Source organism: Planococcus citri, chromosome 5 (genome assembly GCF_950023065.1).
Source record: "Planococcus citri chromosome 5, ihPlaCitr1.1, whole genome shotgun sequence".
In the NCBI taxonomy this organism is placed as follows: Eukaryota; Metazoa; Arthropoda; class Insecta; order Hemiptera; family Pseudococcidae; genus Planococcus; species Planococcus citri.
The window spans coordinates 52,107,469-52,128,737 of NC_088681.1; the positions used below are offsets into that span (position 1 = coordinate 52,107,469).

The window sequence follows — 21,269 nt, forward strand, 5'->3', positions numbered from 1 at the left end:
CCTTCGTCACCCTGTCTTCGATATTTCGCCTTCGCGTATATAAATTCGAAAATCCGCGTAGATTTGAAGCAGCTCAGCCCATTTGTTGTATACTGCGATTGTAATGAGTTGTCATTAGATGTTGGATACCATACCGTGCTGTGCTCGATTATATTCCGAGTCGAGAATCGAAAGGCGGTCGCAGAGTAATGAGAAGCTCGTCGGCCGCTGATGTCGAATAATGAAGCTATTATAATCTTGTTTTTTTTCTCGATTTTAATCGTCAGAGTGAGTATAGCGATAGCGCCGAAGCTTCGCGATGTGTTTTTAAGAGTTATTATGAATTTATGACGGAGATAAAGTTTGGGCAAAAAGACTAAGGTACGAGAGCAGGGTGACCAGTGGTGCCGAAATACCCCAAAGCGTTTGATGAATTACCCCCCACCCGCACCTTGAAAATCACACCACCTAAATTTTGCAGTCCGACATAATCAATTTTCCAACGCTTTGAAAAGCGATCAATCATCTTATCATTATAATCATTTCTAGAATAACCGATTCAACAGCGATTTCATGGTGACGGATTCACCAAAAGTAACAAAGCTTCAACAGAAGTCAGGAAGTACAAAATCAATTACAATGATCACTGCTTGGCGAATAAGTCACAATGATTCAACAAAAGTCATAAAGTTCAAAATCGATTAAAAATGGTCACTGCTAGGTGAATCTGTCACCAAGAAGTCACCATACTGTCAAATATGAATTTTCTGTGTTTCAATGACTTTTTGGTGACTGATTCACCAAAAGCCATCAAAATTCACCAAAGGTCACAAAGTCCAAAATCGATCAAAAATGGTCACTGCTTGCACCAAGAAGTCATTTGACAGTCAAATATGAATCTTCTATGTTTTGGTAACTTTTTGAAGAATGATTATCAAAAATCCCAAGAATTCACCAAAAGTCATAAAGTACAAAATTAATCACCAATGGTCACTGCTTGGTGAGTCTATCACCAGGAAGTCACCAGATAGTAAAATATGAATTTTCTGTGTTTCAGTGACTTTTTGATGACTGATTCACCAAAAGTCACTGTAGTAGCTCTCTGTATGAAATACTCGGCCGCTCATTCTAGTTACCAGAAACGTTTGTTATTATTTTTGGTTGTTATTCAATGTTATCAAATATATGTACACGTTACAACTCAACGACTCATTAGCTCTTCTCATTTTCAATTTCATATGTACCATTATGGTACAAATTGGTGATCACAACGTGGGAACGCCTACTCAACACAGAGATGGAGTACGCCATTCCTAAACCAGTAATGTGTATCAAAGACAAAATCATTTGTAAGTAAACCTTCAATTCAATCATTCTCAACAACTACAACGACGACATCGACAGCAAAATCATCGACGCCACTTTGGCCAGAATAATTTCGACTTCAATCCACAAAATATGATCAGCCTGGGTGCAAGAATCCGAAACAATGTGGAGTAGTGAGCCCCAAAAGCTTTGCCAAAATTCACTCGCCTCATCAGACGGTTCAACATGCTACAATCTTAATGCAAATATCAACGATTCAACTGTCAGTCTCCAGTAGTTCAGAAGTTGCAAACAGGTCACACATTCTCATAGATGCAACCTCAATCATCCTGAATCAACATTCTTTCTTCAGAATCAACAAATTTCAACATCAGTCATTGACTATATAAGTGAATCGGTCAGTACGGAAAGGGGATAAGTCCATTTTTGCGTTTTTCAGGAATAACAAAAAACTGATTCATTCAAAAATCAAAAAATTTTAGTAAACATGCTTAAGGTCATTGAAAGAGGACCCCAAGACACAACTTTTAGCGCAGTTTCCAAAAAAAAATATTCACGTGCGCCGGTGCTGTTGCTGCCTAAACAAATGGGACTTAGACCCTTTCTGCACTCAATCAACAAAATTTCTTTTGAAATTTCTCGGGCACGAATGGGGCTTGATTCTACATCTAAGTACATCATTTAGACTGCTATCTCATTTAAATTGACCAAAAACCCCTTGAGTTCTAAGACTTTTTGCCGAAGTTGTTAATTTTTTCATCATTTTTCAGTTCAGAGGTTAACTTAAATTTCAAAAAATGGTCTTCTCAAAAATGTTAAGGTAAAGTACCAGTTATGGATAGGTTTTTTCAACAATTTTTTTTGGGCCCAATTTTGAACCTTTTTCCAATCTGATGGTTTGTATGTGTAAAGTGAAGCTTTCTGCACAAAATATATGAAAAACAATTTTTTTATCGAAACCTCTATTTTACAGAGCCATCCAAAAAACCCTCAAATTATCCGCAACCGGGCCCGAAGTCCGGTTGCGGATAATTCAACCATTTCTTATGAAAAAAAAATACAAGCGTTGAATACACCCTAAACTATCATGCTATCTTGTCGGAACAGAAAAAAAATTTTTTGGTTCCAAGTTTTTCAAGAAAAAAAAAAGTAGGTACCAATTGAGGATAGAAAAATCCATTATCCGCAACCGGGCCCCATCTGGAATAAGTTCAAATTTGGTGCTATTTTGCTATAAAACGTGTTTTATTGTAATTAAGAACAATCAAGGCTATGAAAACGTAAAGAAAAAATTATTAAAAAATCAAGAAAAAATTGTTTTCAGAACACTTGAATAAGTGAATAAATCAGCATACTCTATGATGACATCAAATTTCAACTGGCCATAGCGCCCAAATGCGTCTATTTTCTCTAAATTGATCGATAAAATGAAAGCCCGGTTGAGGATAGGTCTGAACTAAAAAATTTGGGGCCCGGTTGCGGATAGGCCCCGCTTGAGGATAGAAATTTTTTTTCAAATTTAGAAAAAAAATTACCCGAAATACAGTCTACACCATAAATAAGTAATGTTTAAGCCACACTAGTTCTCCAAATTTGAAAACATGCTCAATTATCACACATTTTATACCTCATCAAATAAGTATGTACCAATGTGACTAAACATTCGCGAAAAATTTTGAAACCCTCAAAAACGGATTCTTTGACTTATTTGCTATCAGAATAGTCCATCAACCGCAAAAAATAACAAATTTATTTACCTTTTTCCATTTTTTCAAAATTTTACAAAATGAAACACCTCGAAAATCACCGAAAATTTTGCACTTTTATTTCAGAATTTTTTTATTAGGACTTCGGAGTTGAGAATCACGATGTAAAGCTGTACACATGTTAACCTGATGACAAAGAAAAAGATATAATTTTTTTTTTTTTTTTTGGTCACATAGAGCGCCACAAAATGATTATCCATAACTGGTGTCGATATCCGCAACTGGTACTTTACCTTAGTTATTTTTCAAGGAATTTAAAACATTTTACAAAAAAGTCATAAATGTGGATCCGCCCTTTTTCTGCGCCCAAATACCACTTTCCCGGCAGTTTTGCGGAAATCTGACATCACCAGTCGATCCGCCGTGCTTTGAAACCCCCATTTCCGCAAAAATTTTTTTTTCAAAAATGTGACTTGTTACCTTTCCATACTGACCGATTCAAGTATAACCAATTCAAAATCGATTCATTCTGTGTCATTGTTTTTTGAAATTGTGGCTCCTCTGCTGGAGGGGGAGTTATGTACCGGCTCTCTGTAAGAAATACGCGTCCACTTGTTCTACATTTGTTATTATTTTCGGTTGTTATTTATTGTTATCAAATATATGTATGTTATGACTTAAGGACTCATCAGCTCTTCTCATTCCCAATTTCATATGTACCATTACAGTATAGTCACGAAGTTCAAAATTGATCATGAATGGTCACTGCTTGGTGAATCTGTTGCCAACAAGTCACTAAATAATAGTCAAATATGAATTGTCTGACTTTTTGGCGAATGATTCACCAAAAGTAACCAGAATTCACCCATAGTCATCAAGTACAATATTGACTGAAAATGGTCACTGCTTGGTGATTCTGTCACTCAAGTCAAGAAGTTACTAGACAGGCAAACTTGAATAATTTTCCATGTTTTGGTGACTTTTTGGTAACTGATTTACCAAAAGTCACCAAGACTCAACAAAGGCCACCAAGATTCACCAAAAGTCACAAATACCAAAATCGATCAAAAATTGTCACTGCTAACGTCAAGAGGTCACTAGACAGTCAAATAGGAATTTTCTATGTTTAGGTGGCTTTTTGGTGACGCCAAAAGTTGAAAATTGATCATAAATGGTAAACTGGTCAAATCTGTCACCAAGACGTCACCAGCTTATGTAGTAAAATATGAATTTTCCAGTTATGGTGACTTCTTGGTGACAGATTGACCAAAATTCACCTGGATTCAACAAAAGTCACCAGGTCCAAAATCATTCACATTTGGTCACTGTTTGATGAATCTATATTCAAGAAGTCACCAGATGGTCAAGTATGAATTTTCTGTGTTTTGATGACTTCTTGGTGACAGATTCACCACAAGTCACCAAGTGCAAAATCGATCACATATGTATATGATCACTGCTTGGTGAATCAGTCACCAAGAAGTCACCAGATAGTAAAGTATGAATTTTCCAAGTAATTGTGACTTCTTCATGACAGATTCACAAAAAGTCAACAAAATTCACCAAAAGTCACAAAGTACAAAATCGATAACATGTGATCCTTGCTTGTTGAATCCGTCACCATGAATACAGTAAAATATGCATTTTCTATATTTTGGTGATTTCTTGGTGACAGATTCACCGAAAGTCACCAAGATTCAACAAAAGTCACCAGGTGCAAAATCAATCACATTTTGTCACTGCTTGGTGAATCTATATTCAAGAAGTCACAATACAGTCAAATATGAATTTTGTATGTTTCAACTAGCACTTTTCCGCTGACACTACGTCCGTCCTGAGTGCCAAACGTGCACATAGGGTATTTATAGCCCATGTCAAAAGTTGAGGATGTAAAAGAATTTGAAAAATTTAAAGGAATTATGCCCCCTTGAAGAATCAAAATTAATGTTTCTCATAACTTCACCCCTTAATTTTTCCAGGTCGGCAACTCAAGTAACCCGGGTGCAGTTTGAATTGCCACATTCGCAGGTGAATCATTGGCCATATCAAATGGCAGGGCACACCCAGTAAGTATGTGCATAAACATCACATTAACCCAAAATTATCCATACACCACGATACACTCGGGTTAAAAACCTCATTCTAAGCCATCGAAAACGAGCATTTTATGAAAGCGCCTCTTTCAACGCGGTTTTACGAAGCGTTGAAAAATTACGCGCGTATATAAAGTTTGCTACAGCGTATAGCTTTCACCTGCTTTGAAAGCTGCAAAGCTTTTGTAACTTTTATACAGTGTAAGTTTTATGTACTCGTAATATCGTATAGCTATATACGTGGGTTGGTTGAGTCAAGGTATTCGCTGCTTAGTACCTAGGTGAGGTGTGCACACAGAATGAGAAAATACACCAATAACTATTCTCATTATTGCTCGAAAACCCATTCCCTGTATATAACGTTAATTTTACCTGGTAACGTTTCCCTCTCACTTCCCCATCTCGTCGTCCTGGTATGGAATTGCAATTTGCAAAAACGTTCGAAAAATTTTGTTCGATACTAATTTATTACATACCTGATTTATGTATAGTATTGCTCCTTGTTTACTTTATTTGTTTCTTTTTGGCTCCCAAGGGGGTGAATTTTTTTATCGTATGTATTTTGATATTTGTGTTTGGTAACATCAACTTTCAGCACATGTAGTACACACATATTTACCTACAGAGGAGCATTTAACGATCTGTGCTCTGAAAACCTCACAGAACGTGGCTTTCAATTAATGAACATCAAAATCTATTCGTATTCGAAAATATATGTTTGAAGCTAGCAAGCTGCATAATAAATATCCAATTTACCTATTTCTATCAACTCGAGTATCATTATCGAGTCTTTAGACGCGTGATTTAAATTTCATTGGATTATCGATGATTATTTTACTTATCAAGGAGCAAACGCTGATATCATATACCAATCTACAAAAGCTCGACTCACGAGAGGAAGACTAGACTCATCTGTCAAAATACGACATAACGTACAGTAAGGATAGATACGTATATCTGCCTACTAATAATTCGGATAATTTCATCGCTCCCTATCTCTCGAACATGATAATTAAACGAAGAATCAAATTTAATTGCGGAAAAACGACCACACAACGATGACGACGATGACGACGATACGAATTAAAGGATACCTACATAAGTCGAGTATTTTTAAATGTAGGGCGCGAGAACGTTCGTCATCTTTTCAACGCACATAAATTATAATACGTTAGTAATCTGAAGACCTTTAAAAAAAACCATAGGGGTTCCAGTCGTTACGCATGCGACAAAAAAACAAGCAGAAGGAAATGTCGAACGCGATTCCATCTTCGAGGGATGATGTCAACTGTCGTCCTTTTCGCCTTCGTCTACGGCACACTTCTCGACTGCTGCAGCTTCTGATAGCGCATTACTCGTATTATGTTTCCAACGAAACATTAATCATCGAATTGTACAGACTTATCGAATATCAAAGCCCAAAGGTCGAGAAAATCAGACAATCTGAGCATTTCGCAAGTACAAATAGATAGGGTTAAAGAAGGGTTTGGATGAGAATTCCGCTAGCTTAGTTTGAAATATTCATGGTTACCAACAATCGCAGATTTCTTTTCTTTCAAGTAAAAAGAATGGAATCTCGATGTACAATTTATTCAATGAGAATTATGGTAATTGAACCTTAAACAAGCGAGAAAGTGGAAAAATTTCAAATCAATTAAAAAAGGTGATGGGATGATTATTGTGGATTTATGTTTTTTGAAGAGCAGAAACCCCATTTTTTTCTCGAAAATTCCCCTTCTTTGAGGACTCATATATTCCCCCCTTCTGGGACATCTCCAAAACTAAAAATTTTTCTGAGTGATTTTCAACTCAAAATGAAGGGGTCCACTGCATTTTTTGCAACGTATCATATTCTAACCATTAATAATAAATCAGTGCAGGCTTTGAATTGACTGAATTTTACAATATGATAGGTACAAACCTAATCCTATAATATTTTCTTGGAAATAAATTCCTAAAATATCCCTGCTGTGTAAAGACGATGCAACTACTATATCTCATGAAATTGGAAAATTACAAGTATCTAACGTCTATTAACATAGTTGCGAAATGAATATTGGATTTACATGCATCGTTATAATCCTTTAGACAACACAAAACCATGGACTGTGGGACTTCATATGCTCATAGAGTGAACACGTATTAAAGTACGCTGCATACGTGATTCTTATAGATAAAAGAATTGCTTCATTCTTCAGCGAAGATTTCGAGTGGAGGAAAATTATGAATTAATATTAAACATGTAACTGGATCCGAGTACTCAGACGTAGGATGCTCGAGTGTTTGACACTTGTTAGACGCACATAAGAATGATTTACTTAATATTTCAAGTTGTTATTTTCATTATTTGTTGAAAAATTAATCAATCAATCGAAAACAATTCGAAGAAAGCACCTATAAATTATTTCAGCGATTGCCTCGAGTCTCATTACACTCTTTACTCTTTAGTTTCCAGTCCAGTGTCGAGTGTGTGGCGAAAAAGAAAGCAGAATGTTCGACGTTAATTTCAAGTTTTTGATCATTTCAGTTTTGATTACTGCAGGCAACACTTTGTCAAATTTTGATACAGATTGGTGGAAACATACAATTTTGTACGAAATTTACATACCGTCTTTCAAAGACAGCAATGGAGATGGTATTGGCGATATTAAAGGTATTGTAGATAAGATATAAATTTAAATAATTAAAATCAATCAATGTAATTTTTTTTTGTAAATAAATCTTTTTGCAATATTTCAGGAATTACGAAAAAACTCGATCATTTTGTCGACTTGGGAATTGAGACGGTTTACATCTCATCATTCTTTCGTTCGCCAATGAGAGATTTAGGATTTGATATTTACGACTACGTCGACATTGATCCCATATTCGGTACAATGGAAGATTTTGACGAATTGATGAGTGGTATGAAACGTCGAGGTGAGTGTTAAATGCTATAATTTTAATCTTTTTTTGATGAATTTTTTGAATCTGGGAATGTACAATTTGAAAATCTTTTTTTAGGTTTGAAACTGATCAGTGACTTCGTGATCAATCACAGCAGCGATGAACATTCTTGGTTCAAGAAATCTATCGACAGAATCAACCCTTACACTGATTTCTACGTTTGGGCTGATCCAAAAGGAATCGACAATGATGGAAAACCTATCCCACCAAATAACTGGGTAAGCAAATAACAAATAGATATCTTGACTTTGAGTTAAAAATTCATATAAATAGGTACATCTGCCTACATAAATACATAATGACTAGGTACATATTTCATTGATAACATTTTTTTAAAATCACACAGCTGAGTATATTCGAAGGCTGCGGTTGGGAATGGAATGAAAAAAGAGGCCAATTCTATTTCCATCAGTTCGCCGTCGGAGAGCCAGATTTCAACTTACGAAGTGTCGAATTGAAAAAAGAAATAAAAGTAAGCTTAACATAAAATACCTATTCAATTTTTCAAAATAAGTAAAGGGCATAATAAATATTATTAAAATTAGAGCCAATCGTAAGAATAACATTTTCACGATTTATTCCAGAAAATTATGAAATTTTGGATGGATCGAGGCGTGGCTGGCTTTCGACTTGATGCAACGAAGCATTTCATCGAAGATGAGCAATTAAGAGACGAACCATTATCGAATCCAAACAAGAAGGAGGTTACATTATATAAAGATTTGAAACACATTTACACGACTGATTTGCCTGAAAGTTACGAATTTATACACGAACTTAGGGATTTCGTCGACCAATATAGCATGGGAAGAAAACAAGAATACGAAAAGTGAGTTTTTACAAAGATTCTCAATAGGTACTAAATTCCAAATATTTTCAGGGCCTGATTTTGTGTGTCTAATTTCAGAATTTTGGTAGCCGAAGCGTATACAAGTAGAACCAACACTATGGCGTACTATGGTTCGGAAGATCATACCGTAGCTAATTTTCCGTTTAATTTTGCATTTGTCCAACTGAACAGTTTCTTAAACGCTGAGTCTTATAATAATTTAATATCGCAATGGTTGAAAAATATGCCTAAAGGTGCAACTCCGAATTGGATGGTAAGTCACTTTTTCTTACAAAGGAAACTTTTGAAATTGTGTCCTTCTGATTTGAATGAAACTAAACTAAGTATTTGTAGATTAAGAAAGAATGTCTTAAAAATTTCCTAATCAAGATTTGAAATGCTAAAATTCATTTTTAGGGTTTTAGCGAATTTTTGAAAATTTTAAAAATTCCAAAAAGCTGCATCAAGGTTTATTTTAAAACTTTTTCCTGAAATAATAATTTTTTGAGTCAAGTGAATTAATGTGAATAATTTTTTGAGCCATTCAAGAGCTTCCGACGACTTTTAAATTTTTTCCATGAAATCCAAATCACATCTGCGAAGGTTAAAACTAAAATTATAGAAGCTCGAGGTTTTTTTTTGGCTCTTCCAAAGCCATTTGAAATTTCTGGAGAAAATTAAAAAAGTAATGGAGGCTCCAAAATAGCCTAAAACTGGCAGTTGTTGATCGTAATGGAAGTTGAATTGGACAATCAATCATTCACATTGATTCAATTTTCTCAAAAAAAATTTATTTCATGAAATTAAAGTTGAAAAATTGTCCTTAAAACCCATATTATTTTGAATTTTTCAAGTATATTCAAAAATTCGCCAAAAATCCAAAAATGAACTTCAGCACCTGAAATTTAGGTTCCAGGGATTTTAAGGCATACTCTTTTGATTTCGTTTGGTTTGGTTCAAATTGCAGAGTGTGAGTTCAAAATGTTCCGTTGTTAGAATTTCTGCAAATAAGTATCCCTATCAATGTTCTTTTTCCACTAACGACACTGTTACTTACTCCAATCTTGTTCAAAAAACCAGGCAGAAAACCACGATAACTTCAGAATAGGCACCAGATTATGTGAAGAGTACATGGACATAGTAACCATCACAATAATGATGTTGCCAGGAGTAGCATGCGTCTATTATGGACAAGAAATCGGTATGACCAACAGCCATGTTCGAAAGGATCAGAGGAAAGACGAGAATAATGATGGTGCAACAGGAGCTAGCAGGGATGGAGAACGACTACCGATGCAATGGGATGATACGATGAATTCAGGTTAGAATCATTTTCACTACTTTTGATCCCCACTGGGGTGTTTTCACATGGTTTCATTTATACAATTAATCAAAATTTAAAACCATCAGGATTCACATCGAGGTACAAGTCTTGGCTCCCTGTACATCCGAATTACTGGAAAACCAACGTTGAGAGGCAAAAATCAGAAAAAGTTAGCAGATACAATTCGTTTAAAGAACTGTCGCAAATTAGGAAAAGAAAAACTATGAAAAGTGGAGATTTTAAATCGTACATTGTTTCTGAATGGGTCTACACATTCACCAGGTAGGTTAGGTTCGAGGATTCTCCACTTGATCCATGATAAATCTATTTTATATCAGATCAGATCATCTTCCAGTTTCCCTGCGAGGAAATTGTATAGGATCTGATCAGATCAGGAAACAGATCTGATTAAAATCATATAGGTACCTACTGACTTACTGAGAAAAAAATTATCAGATCTGATTGGATCTTTTTCATCAGATTCAGTTAGTATATTTAATCAGATGTGATTAAATCTGTTTGATCTATTTAATCACTGATCAGATTAGATTGGATCAGTTTGATCAGATTTGATTAAATTTATTTGATCAGATCTTATTACATAAGTAGGTACCTATGTTTTATCAGCTCTGATTGCTATTCTGATGAAATCTGCGTGATCAGATCTGAAGGGATTTATTTGATTAAACCTGTTCAGATCTGTTTGATCAGGGGTCTGATCATATCTCTTTGATCAGCTTCATTAATTCTCTATATTTTTCATACCACTTCGCAGATCATATAACAAGCACGAAACATACATAACAGTTCTGAATTTGGGCACTGAAATCGAACTTATTGATTTACACGACGTCATCAGCGACTTACCATCGAATTTAGAAGTAGTGGTAGCCAGCGTTAACGCAGGATATGTAAAAGGGTACGTGCAAATCATTCCTATTTATCTACTCGGGCTATGTACATATTTGTCTACATCTCGATTCTTAATTTTCACAGAGATCAAATCCGAAGCATACCAAAGTTCCCGAAAATCTTCTCAATGAGGCCTTTATCAGCCATCGTTCTATCTACCAAAGTTCAAACTGAATCTCCAAAATTTGGAACGCAATTAATCGATCCCAGAATAAGCACGAGCTCATGATAAATCTAAAACGTAGCTTTATATCCAAGTACATAGGTACCTAGCAGATTTTCCACACTGCCATCAATCAATCAATCAATCGTATCTACATAATTAGGTATATTATGTTAATCGCATGATACGCAATCATCATACTTGAACAGTAGTATCTTTATCTGTAGAAGAGTATGTGTGATAATATAACATTTTTTTAACAATAAAATTAAAGTACCTCGTAACAACAATCGCCTTGAATTTGAGAGCAGTGCGTAAGTGCAGTTTTTCAAATTTTGATGTGACTCATTTTAATAAGCCAGACGTAATAATGACAAGTGGCCGATAGTTATGCATGATTTCTTCACATCATGCTTTAAATGTATGAGCCGATCAGTGTTTAGTCTATCGGAGCTGGTAATTTCCACCACACTATCGACATGAATGACCTTTTACAACACGATGAGTACCATCTAACTAGTAACTACCTACGCAAGTACTTGATGTTTATAGATAGGTAAGTGTAGAACTTTCAATAGACTGTCACATTGCTGACGTCAAACCTAAAACTGTGCACCTTTTCAAGCAAAGTTGTTTTTTTTTTGGTCAACAGAATACAACCAAATTTCATTACAGGAGCCATTTATTGCAGGAAAAATATTGGAATGACGTATGAACTTTTTTTCAAAAATTTTTACAAAAAATATGGTGGACAACTAATTGTAAGAGGATTTGAGTTTCTCGACGAAAAAATTTTCAAAGTGCATAAAATCACCTACCTAAACGCTTTGAAAAAATGGAAGAATTGAAAATTGCCTAAAACCGCCAAAACTAAGATGAAAGTTGTCCAAAAAGCAATAAAAATCCTTTAGAATGATACAAAAACACTAAAAATTAAAAATTATGTAAAATTACTGAAAACTACCAAAAAGTAATAGCAAAAAACAAGAAAAAAATAATTTCAGTAAAACACTTTTGAAATTTACGGTCAAATGTTTCAGTAAAAATTGCCAAAAATGTGTGAAAAAGTATCGAAGACTTGTCAACATGATGTGAAAACAATTTATCTCCTCTCTCTCTCAAAAAAAAAAAAAAAAAAAAATAAAAAAAATAAAAATAAAAATAAACAATACTTAGTGAAAATTATCATAAACTGCTGAAATTTCAATGAAAGTTGTCCAAAGTGCATGAAAAAGTGTTAAATGCTGTAAAAACTAACAACTGTTGAAAATACCTACCTGCTTGAGAATCGCTGAAAATAACTCCGTTGAAACTATAGAAATTTTACAAAAATCTCATTCAATTTTCGATGATGAATGGTGTTTGAAGCAGTTTCAACGATTTTTTTTACAACTTTTTCTTTATTTTGACAGTGTTCGCTGAAATTTTTGTCATTTTTCGTGTTTTGCTGTAGGTACAATTTTAATACACTTTTAAAATGTTCACATGAAAAATTTTCAAGTTCGTTTCACAGCTTTGTGCATTGAAATTTTAAATAGAAATAACTAAAAAAAATTGTTGATCAAATTTTTATAATACCTAATTTCAAAATTTTCCAACCAGATTTTCTAAATTTCTAAATTTTTATATTTTATTTTTTTTTATACTTAGAGATTTATACGTATCATAGTTTCTATCACTGAAAATGTGAAAAATCAGAATCTTGAAGTTTTGAATTTGGCACGCGAAGCTTTGAAACAAAATTTAAATTTTTTTCATCTCTTATTGTTTCAAAATCCTTGAGAATTGAATTTAGAATTATTTCCATTTCGGGAATCCAATTCTAAAAAAATGCAGAAAGATAAACCAGAAATTTCAAAATTTTCAAAAATTACATTTTAAAATCAGATTTTGAAAAAATGTAGATAAACCTCAAATTTGATTTTCAAAATTTTCAAAATTTCAAAATCAGTTATAAAATTTGTTTTTAACTCTTTTTTTAAAAATTGAAATTTCAAAAAAATGTTTTGAACAGTTCAATGTGATCAAAGAGTCAAAGTCTGAAAAATGAGCTTTCCCACTTCAAAAATAATGTTTAAAATAAGTAAAACTTTATAAGGATATGAAAAACAATTCCTTATAAGATCTAGAAGTGTTGCCTGATGAATTGAAACATTCCAATTTTTGATTTAAAAGCACCAGAAGAGGGGAGGGTATGGTGGATAGAAATCACGATTTTTCAAAATGATCTCTTCTGAAGGGTTTTAAGGAGTGGGCTGTTTCCTTTAGATCCAGTACTGTAATTTACCGCGCCATGGACTTGTAAGTTGTACAAGTTCTGGCATAAGTATTTACCTATATTCCAAAATGGCTACACTGATTGTGGTAGGTGTTCGGAATTAGCATCTTGAATAATTTCGAAAAAGAAAAAAATCAATGAACAGTATCATACTTCGACCATTATCAATGAACACTCAATTTAGTGAGCAGGTACTCAGACCTCCTTCAATTTAATAAGGAATACATAATAAAAATAATGAAAAAGAAACCAAAATCGATCCCTTCTATAATGGAATTTTCATTCGTACAATTATACATGAGTAATATGATACGAATTCAATCATAACAACTAAACTGAATCCCTCAGAAAGTCGTATTCACGTAATTTTTCACCTGCTTGCGCTCTGAGAATACGTTTATTGAAACAGTTGCCGGATAAATACAACGTAAATAAAGTATATCTAACCCTCATCGTTGGTAGCAACATCTACAACGAATAATATCTTCGTATAGGTATATTAAATGACATTTTAATACGTAGGTAGGTAGGTAGGTAGCTAGATACCTATGAAAATATCATTTTTGGGTATCAAATCGAACACGAAATAAACCTTCTCCATTTTTCCTCCGCAAATCGTCCGTTTTGGCTTCGTTGCGACGACTAACTTCATCCTTGTACGTATATTCGTGTCATTCTTTTTTTTTCTCTCTCCTAAATTTACTATCAGCCCTTGCATGAAATACATATACCTACTATCACGAATCATAAACACGATTTGACACACTACATACATATACAACCCATCATCTGAAAACTGTTGTATGTGGTATCTGAATGTAGCAGACCTTACCCCTGACTATGGTTGTATAGCACCTTGACATATTAAGTTGGCAGTTTATAGCCTGTCACGCTTCAAAAGTGATTTACATTTTGCCCCTTCGATTCTGCAGTATAACCATAAGCAATTATAATGAGACAAACACGATACGATATATGATTGTCTCTACAGAAGGAACAGGAGTAGAGGGTAGGAATTGAGGACTAAATAATAACAGGGTGGTTTGTTATATTTTTTATGCAGTTCACGACCGATATTCTGGTACATATAAATTGAAAAGAAGACAGACAGAAAATAGATTAATTTGAAAATACATAACGAGCGTAACGACGTAACAATTAGGGTACGTTCACACGTGAGCACATTGCGTGTGCCTTACAACTCGTCAGTCTATCTCTCTGTAGTCTGTACCTTCCTGCGAGTAGAGCTTCTCTTCATCTACATGTACATATTTTCTCCCTATGTGCCTTATTGTCTCTCTTTCTCTTCGCTTATTCTCTCATATAACGTGAAAATATATTAAACGAGGCCGACCCACCGCACTGAAAAGCTGGAAGCTTGCGAAATACATAAAATATCGTGTATGTGCAGACTACATGGTACACATAATGTGCGTTGTACAAGTCAAATTTACGAATACGTCGTAAGATATGGTATGGCGACGGCGGCCTTTGAAGGTAGGATGAGGGTGGTGAGGGGGCAGGGGGCAAAAAGAGTAAAACCCCATATGTGCGGTATTGTTGTATGGTTTATGCTAACCGTGAAACTATACCGCAATTTAGGCGCGTCGAGTCGTCATCTCGGAGCTATTTTACGAGATAGCAGACTGCCGCATCGTTGTTGTTGTTGTTGGTACACCCTACCTAGACAAATAATATCCAAATATTAAGTACTCGTGCAGTATAGTAGCCTATACAATTTATGTTTAAAATGATACTCTTGTTTCTCCCTGATGAACTATGGCCTGGTGTGTCGAGCCCTGTCTGGTATTAAAATTATATTAGAAGAGGATTTCTAATGTTGGCAAAAAAGAGATGAATACTTATGTGAAAAAAAATATGAGTTATGTTCTCACGAGGGAAGTATTCAAACCGGCTTAGCAATTTTTGGGCCGGACAAAAGGAAATTGAGATAAAACCATAAACTGTGTAAACAGCGTGAATTTCAGCTGCTAAAATTCATTTCTCGATTTTTGAAGAATTTTTAAATTTTCCAATTTAGGCGGCCAATTTTCCATGAAAAAAGATCAAAATCCGATTAAATTGACGTAGGTACCTAAAATGATGAAATTTGGTTATTACAACTTTTTCAACGTTTTGGGTCGATTGATGATGATTTACAGCTGTTATGGAGCCTTCAGCGACTTTTTGAATTTTTCATCGAGTCAAAATGAAATTCGACATCTAAGCTTATTTGTAACACTTTCAATCGGTTTAGGTGCTCATATCAATATTTTTCAAAAATACTTGATCACTGGATAAATTTTTAAATTTGAACCGTCACAAACTAATTTTGAAAAATTAAGCCAAAATCGATCTAAAGGGTCACAAGGACGATAATATTTTTCCAATGTAATTGATCGCTGGATAAATTTTTGAATTTGAACAGTCATAATTCATAAACGAATTTTGAAAATTATGCCTAAATCGCGATCTTACTCGTATTACTTATTTAATTTTTTCATAACCTGAAAAATCCAAAAGTCCGCTGAAGGCTTCAAAAAAGATTGAAATCATTACCAATCAGTTTGCCAGGTAGATAATCAGTCATAAACTAAATTTCATCATTTTATGTCAATTCAATTGAATTTTGACTTTTTTTTTTTTTTACAAAATAAGCTAAATCTTATGAACTTCAAAAATTCGCCAATATTCAAAAATTAAATTTCAGAAGCTGAAATGTGCACTGAACTTTAGGGTCCTCTACTCCAAAATATGTTTGTGCCCTTGGAATGCCTCCATTGTCAGCCAAGATTCATTGCGTTGAGGCTTAGAAAATATGGGAGAGAAGTTTGAAATTATAGTTACCATTTTTAAAACCGGATCTAAACATGTTTAAAAGGTCCCAAGGTCTGTAAGTCTGATCAAAATTTTTCAAAAAAAAAAGTAGAGAGGAATGTGAATCCAAGCTAAAATTTTTATTTATTTTTCCAAACTGAATCATGTGAATTTCCCGTAAGTACATACCCCCTCCCTTTCTTGATTTCCCTACCCTGACCTAGTTTTTTTTTTCTGAATTGAGACCAAAACAAGTTAATATTCGGACTCCAGGAAAAATGTATGTATATCACACCAAATGTCCATTATCCATCAATTTTCCTTTTTCCTTTCCATCCAAATTGCAGAGTTGGACGGACTTTGAACAATCCAATTCAAAAAAATACGTGGATAGTACTTTAACCATTCAACATTTGGGAAACAACGTCTCAAGCACTGCATTAATTATTCAAACTGAAGAATTACTCACTTATTTTCATACGTTGGTAGCTGGTTAACATTTTATTCTATTACTTTTGCATCAAAAATTCGTACTCACCTGAAACAAAGAACGATTACGATTGTGGATTAGGTGATTGATTTTAATTGATCGTTTCATAATTCAATTAGAAATTGTATTGAAATTGTCGATTCAAGTCAGGATAAAGAAATATGAGTCTGGCCAAAAAACAATGACGCAGGCTGTATTTTTGAAGAAAAAAAAATCGTGCTAGTAAAAAATAAATAGTCTGCATTTTTACCTTCTTAAATTTAAAACATGGGCTAAATATGGCCTTCGTAGTCTGAATCCAGGAAGTTAAAAATGAAGAAAAAACACGTAAGTATTTTCATGGCTCTTTAACAAATCAAGAAATTTTTAAATTTTTGCTCAACTGTGTTGATTTTTTTTATCAGTTTATGGTAATTTACTAATTTATAATCATTATTGGAAGACAGTTTCGCAAATTTTATAAGTAAGACTTTTTACAATTTTGATAAGTAATTATGTAGGCGAATTTTGCAAAGATTTCACTGAACTTTTGAGGCATTTCATCGAGTTTTGGTTATTTTTAGATTTTTTAATATGTCGATATATTGTTTTAAAAAGTTGTTTGATCGACTGATCCAAAATTCCATCAATCTTTGACCACTTATTGATGTAATTTCAATGCAAATTTTACGGTTTCTATGATGCTGTAGTAATAGGTCCAACTGTGTTATTTTTTCTTGATTTTTCTTAATTTTCAAAAAAAAAAAAAATTAAAAAGCATTTTCACGATATTTTTTGAATTTTTTTTCAATTTTTAGTCAATTTAAATTTTTTTTATGTCATGTTATCAAATTTTTGAGCAACTTTCGCAAAATGTTCCCAAATCAATATTTCTCGTTTTTTTAAAACGATTTATGGTATACCTACTTTTCGGATTTTTTTTTTTTAGAAATTATTATTCAATTTTAAAAATATTTAGGTATGTATTTCATTTTTTGTAATTTTCTGCTACCATTGTAGCAATTAATTCCGAATTTCTCCCAAATGTTGGCACATTCCTTCTGGTTTTGATCCTTTTGTAAATATGTATTACATCAAATTTTGGTAACTTTTGAATAATTTCTCAATTCTCACCAAAATTGTGCACTCATGATCAACTTTACTTGACTCGAAATTAAGGAACTAAAAAACAGTTTTATAAATGAACTCTGGCCATACCACTTGAGAGCATGAGGTCTTTCATATCACCAGAATAAAAAAAATCAATTTTTCAGTTGAATTGGAATTTTCTCCAAACTTTGAAATCAGCTTTAAAATAATCAGACATGAAAAAAAAGTGTATATTTGTTCGCTCTCAAAATAGAAAGCGAAAGTACCCGACACATGTAAGTGTAATAAAAGGCGTCTTGGTATGGTTTTAAATACGTATTTTACCTCGTGTACTACGTTATATGTAAAGCAAAGAAGCGTCACAGCCTTAGCATCGCCGTCGGCGACACTCTCGTGTACTTTATGGATAAGAGACGAAGGGAAGAACCGAGAAAAGGGTTAGGCTGGGTCAGGGAATACAGTGTGTATTGTAACACTATAAACGGATTTTCTGCACCGTCCGTCCTAAAGGGTATTTACACTTGTTTGTAGACCTGGGTTTATTTGTACTCGGGTACGTATGTTGTGCGTAGATTACTATATAGGTGAGAAGAAGCCGAAGGGAGGGTTGGGGATGACGTGTAAACAAAATTTACGAATATTTGTCCAGCTACTTATAGCGAAAAGTTGAGAATGGTTTATACTTGGGAGTTTTGCCAACAAAAATTACACGTTGCCTGCTGTTCTGAAGAAAAGGATCATTTCTACCTCATATTTTCCATTCGCTGTTTCATGAATATTTTCGTCTGACATGGTCTACTGTACCCATCGAAATATTATTTACGATATATTTATAGAGCAAAAGTAACAAAAAATTGGAATATTTCGCCTCCTCGTGAAATCCGAGAAAATGAGCAACATAGTCAGAAAAATATCTCTGCTCCAATGACAAAAGCCAGAGGAAAAAAATCCAGTCGCCGAGTCGATATTATACAGAACAGCTACCTGCGTTCCAAAGAACCCGCTTTCACGTTCAGATAACGTTTAATCTTAATTATAGGAGCTGGTACACGTTGAATTTTAATTAATAAAAGTCTGCAGACGGTGGAGACGAGGGAGGGAAAGGTTCATTCTGTCTTCTCGCCACCGAGCCACGTTATTGTACAATAACTACGACGACATCGTCTTCATCCTCCTCCATCTGGTTGTGCTTTTTCGTCTCTTTTACATCGGCGCTGCTAAGGCGAAATAGATGAACAGGAAAGGAAAACACCTTGTTTTAAGGGAACTCGACGTACTTTCCCCTGTTCTCCCCTCGGTTCTGCCATCGGTATCTTTCTCTGGGCGTTTTTCTTATATTTCGTCGAGCATTGTCAGAAGTGCCTTGAGCAAGGAATACGACAATATTTGGAACGCCGAGGTGTAATACGTGTCTGTATCGTCATCGTTTCGTTACACGAGGTGAGCAGAGAAGTAGAGTAGCAGCTACTACGTCTTTCGTATATAAAGGATTAATTAAAAGGAAGAGATGCTACAAGGAAAATGCAAGAAGAAGACCTTCTGAAACCTACAGTAGATCGGTCGTCGTCAACTCAGCTGCGATGCACTTGGAGTGAAAAAAACCTTACGTAAGACATCATCTAATGCCTTAATAAAAGGTGCCCGTACGGAAAAATACTATGGTCAACTATAGTATTTTCGCGAACTATAGTTAACTATAGTAACCATGAATTTTTTTTTCAATATTTTGGACAATTTATTGGCTTAAAATGCCTGAAAACACACAATTTATCACTGATAAATTGTGTGTTTTCAGGCATTGTAAGCCAATAAATTGTCCAAAATATTGAAAAAAAAATTCATGGTTACTATAGTTAACTATAGTTCGCGAAAATACTATAGTTGACCATAGTATTTTTCCGTACGGGTGTGAAATGAAAAAGAACACAACACGACACACGTGCTGCTTTAAATTTTCACCAACCCTTATTTACACAATAAACTACCTACTTCATTTATGAGAAAGATACGAGTATAAGTATGGTTAAATATATAATGCAAAACTGAATTTTCTACGTCAACTTACCCCATTTACGAATCAACTCAACTACTAATGTGTATGAAAGAAATAGAGGTCGATCTGCGGTGTCGCATGAAAAAAGAAAAAAAACACACGAGCACACATACGACACAGCTTCACCTTTTGAGACCCACGACGACGACCGACATGAGAAAATGAATAACTCGTTGAATCGTTTTTCTGTCTCGTATTATCTTTCTCTTTTCCTCTCACGTGTATAGTAGGTCGCTTGACTGTTAGAGGGGAAAAACCATCCTCATTTCACTTAATTCAATTTAAAGAACCGTCGAAAATGTCATTTTTCGCTTCCGCGTTCACACAACAACGTGAATGACGAGGAAGAGAGATAGAAACAGAGAAAAAAATACTCGGTCATTATCAAAGTTTAAATGAAAAAAAAAATTCAAAATTAATTTCCAAAATCATAAATATTTCATGAAAATACGAAAAATGCCACCGAGATCACGTTGCGAAGGGCGGAGCTTTCGTTGTACGATATGGTATGGAATACGTATCTACAATAATCGAGTTTTTTTGTTGGCCCAGCAAAATTTAGAAGAAAAAAAATTTATGTAATTTTTTCAGTTTCAATTTAAATTTAAATGATGGAGAAATAGAATTTTAAACGATATTTGAGTTCAGTCAAGATCTTCTGGCTTCCAATTTCAGTTTTTCAAATCAAATAAAATAAGTAGGTATATCGAATCAGCCTTGCATGGGCACAGGTTGTTGTCGCTAGAAGTAGTCTCTAGGTAGTAGCACGGATCATCAAGAGGAGCCAGTAGCCGAGGTCAGAAAATGTGAAGGTGAAGACAACACCAGGGGTATTCTGTGCGTCCACATTGTGCGGGATGGTAACATGTTGCTGCTTGATGGACTCGGGTCTCGGAATCAATAAACATGGCCAAAGCAGAGTTCCCGGCCATTTGGTGGAACTAAGGGGAGGATCGAGTGGCAAGCTGAAAGCCAAACATATACATAAATACAGATTACAAACAAGAATGCATAAGAGCTGCAGAACACCAACAACTCACTCGTTCCAGCCCAAGGGAAGCGCAAGAGCTTCAGAGTGAGAAGGTGAATAACTGAATACCAGTTCCTAAAAACTGGCAAATTTGGCTAAGGGAGTAAACCGGAACAGAAAATCATGGTGGGAGGCAATGGGAAACCAACACCATTACATCTCCCTAGAATTATTTGGAGATCAATTTAGCAATGGCCCTAAGTCTCCATCAGGCTGATCCTCATCCCCCAAGGC

The 21,269-nt window shown here is 34.5% G+C and overlaps 2 protein-coding genes across 4 annotated transcripts in view; one reads left to right on the forward strand and one right to left on the reverse strand.

The window, feature by feature from the left end:
- The window catches only part of LOC135846965 (cell adhesion molecule DSCAM-like), a 640,919-nt gene that overhangs the window by 362,371 nt on the left and 257,279 nt on the right, over positions 1-21,269 (reverse strand). The window lies entirely within an intron of this gene.
- On the forward strand, positions 7,420-11,575 carry LOC135848658 (maltase 1-like). Its single transcript, XM_065368611.1, has 10 exons — positions 7,420-7,757; positions 7,844-8,023; positions 8,108-8,268; positions 8,397-8,522; positions 8,635-8,879; positions 8,958-9,153; positions 9,960-10,200; positions 10,290-10,485; positions 10,979-11,122; positions 11,200-11,575. Exons 1-10 carry the CDS (start codon positions 7,595-7,597, stop codon positions 11,342-11,344), a joined length of 1,797 nt encoding a protein of 598 aa, XP_065224683.1. The 5' UTR covers positions 7,420-7,594; the 3' UTR covers positions 11,345-11,575.

Excerpts from the sequence above, each read along its gene's own strand:
- LOC135848658 (XM_065368611.1), top strand. The coding sequence starts at position 7,595 with ATGTTCGACGTTAATTTCAAGTTTTTGATCATTTCAGTTTTGATTACT. Across the intron at positions 7,758-7,843 it reads TGGTATTGGCGATATTAAAG|GAATTACGAAAAAACTCGAT; the intron begins GTATTGTAGATA and ends GCAATATTTCAG. Across the intron at positions 8,523-8,634 it reads AATTGAAAAAAGAAATAAAA|AAAATTATGAAATTTTGGAT; the intron begins GTAAGCTTAACA and ends GATTTATTCCAG.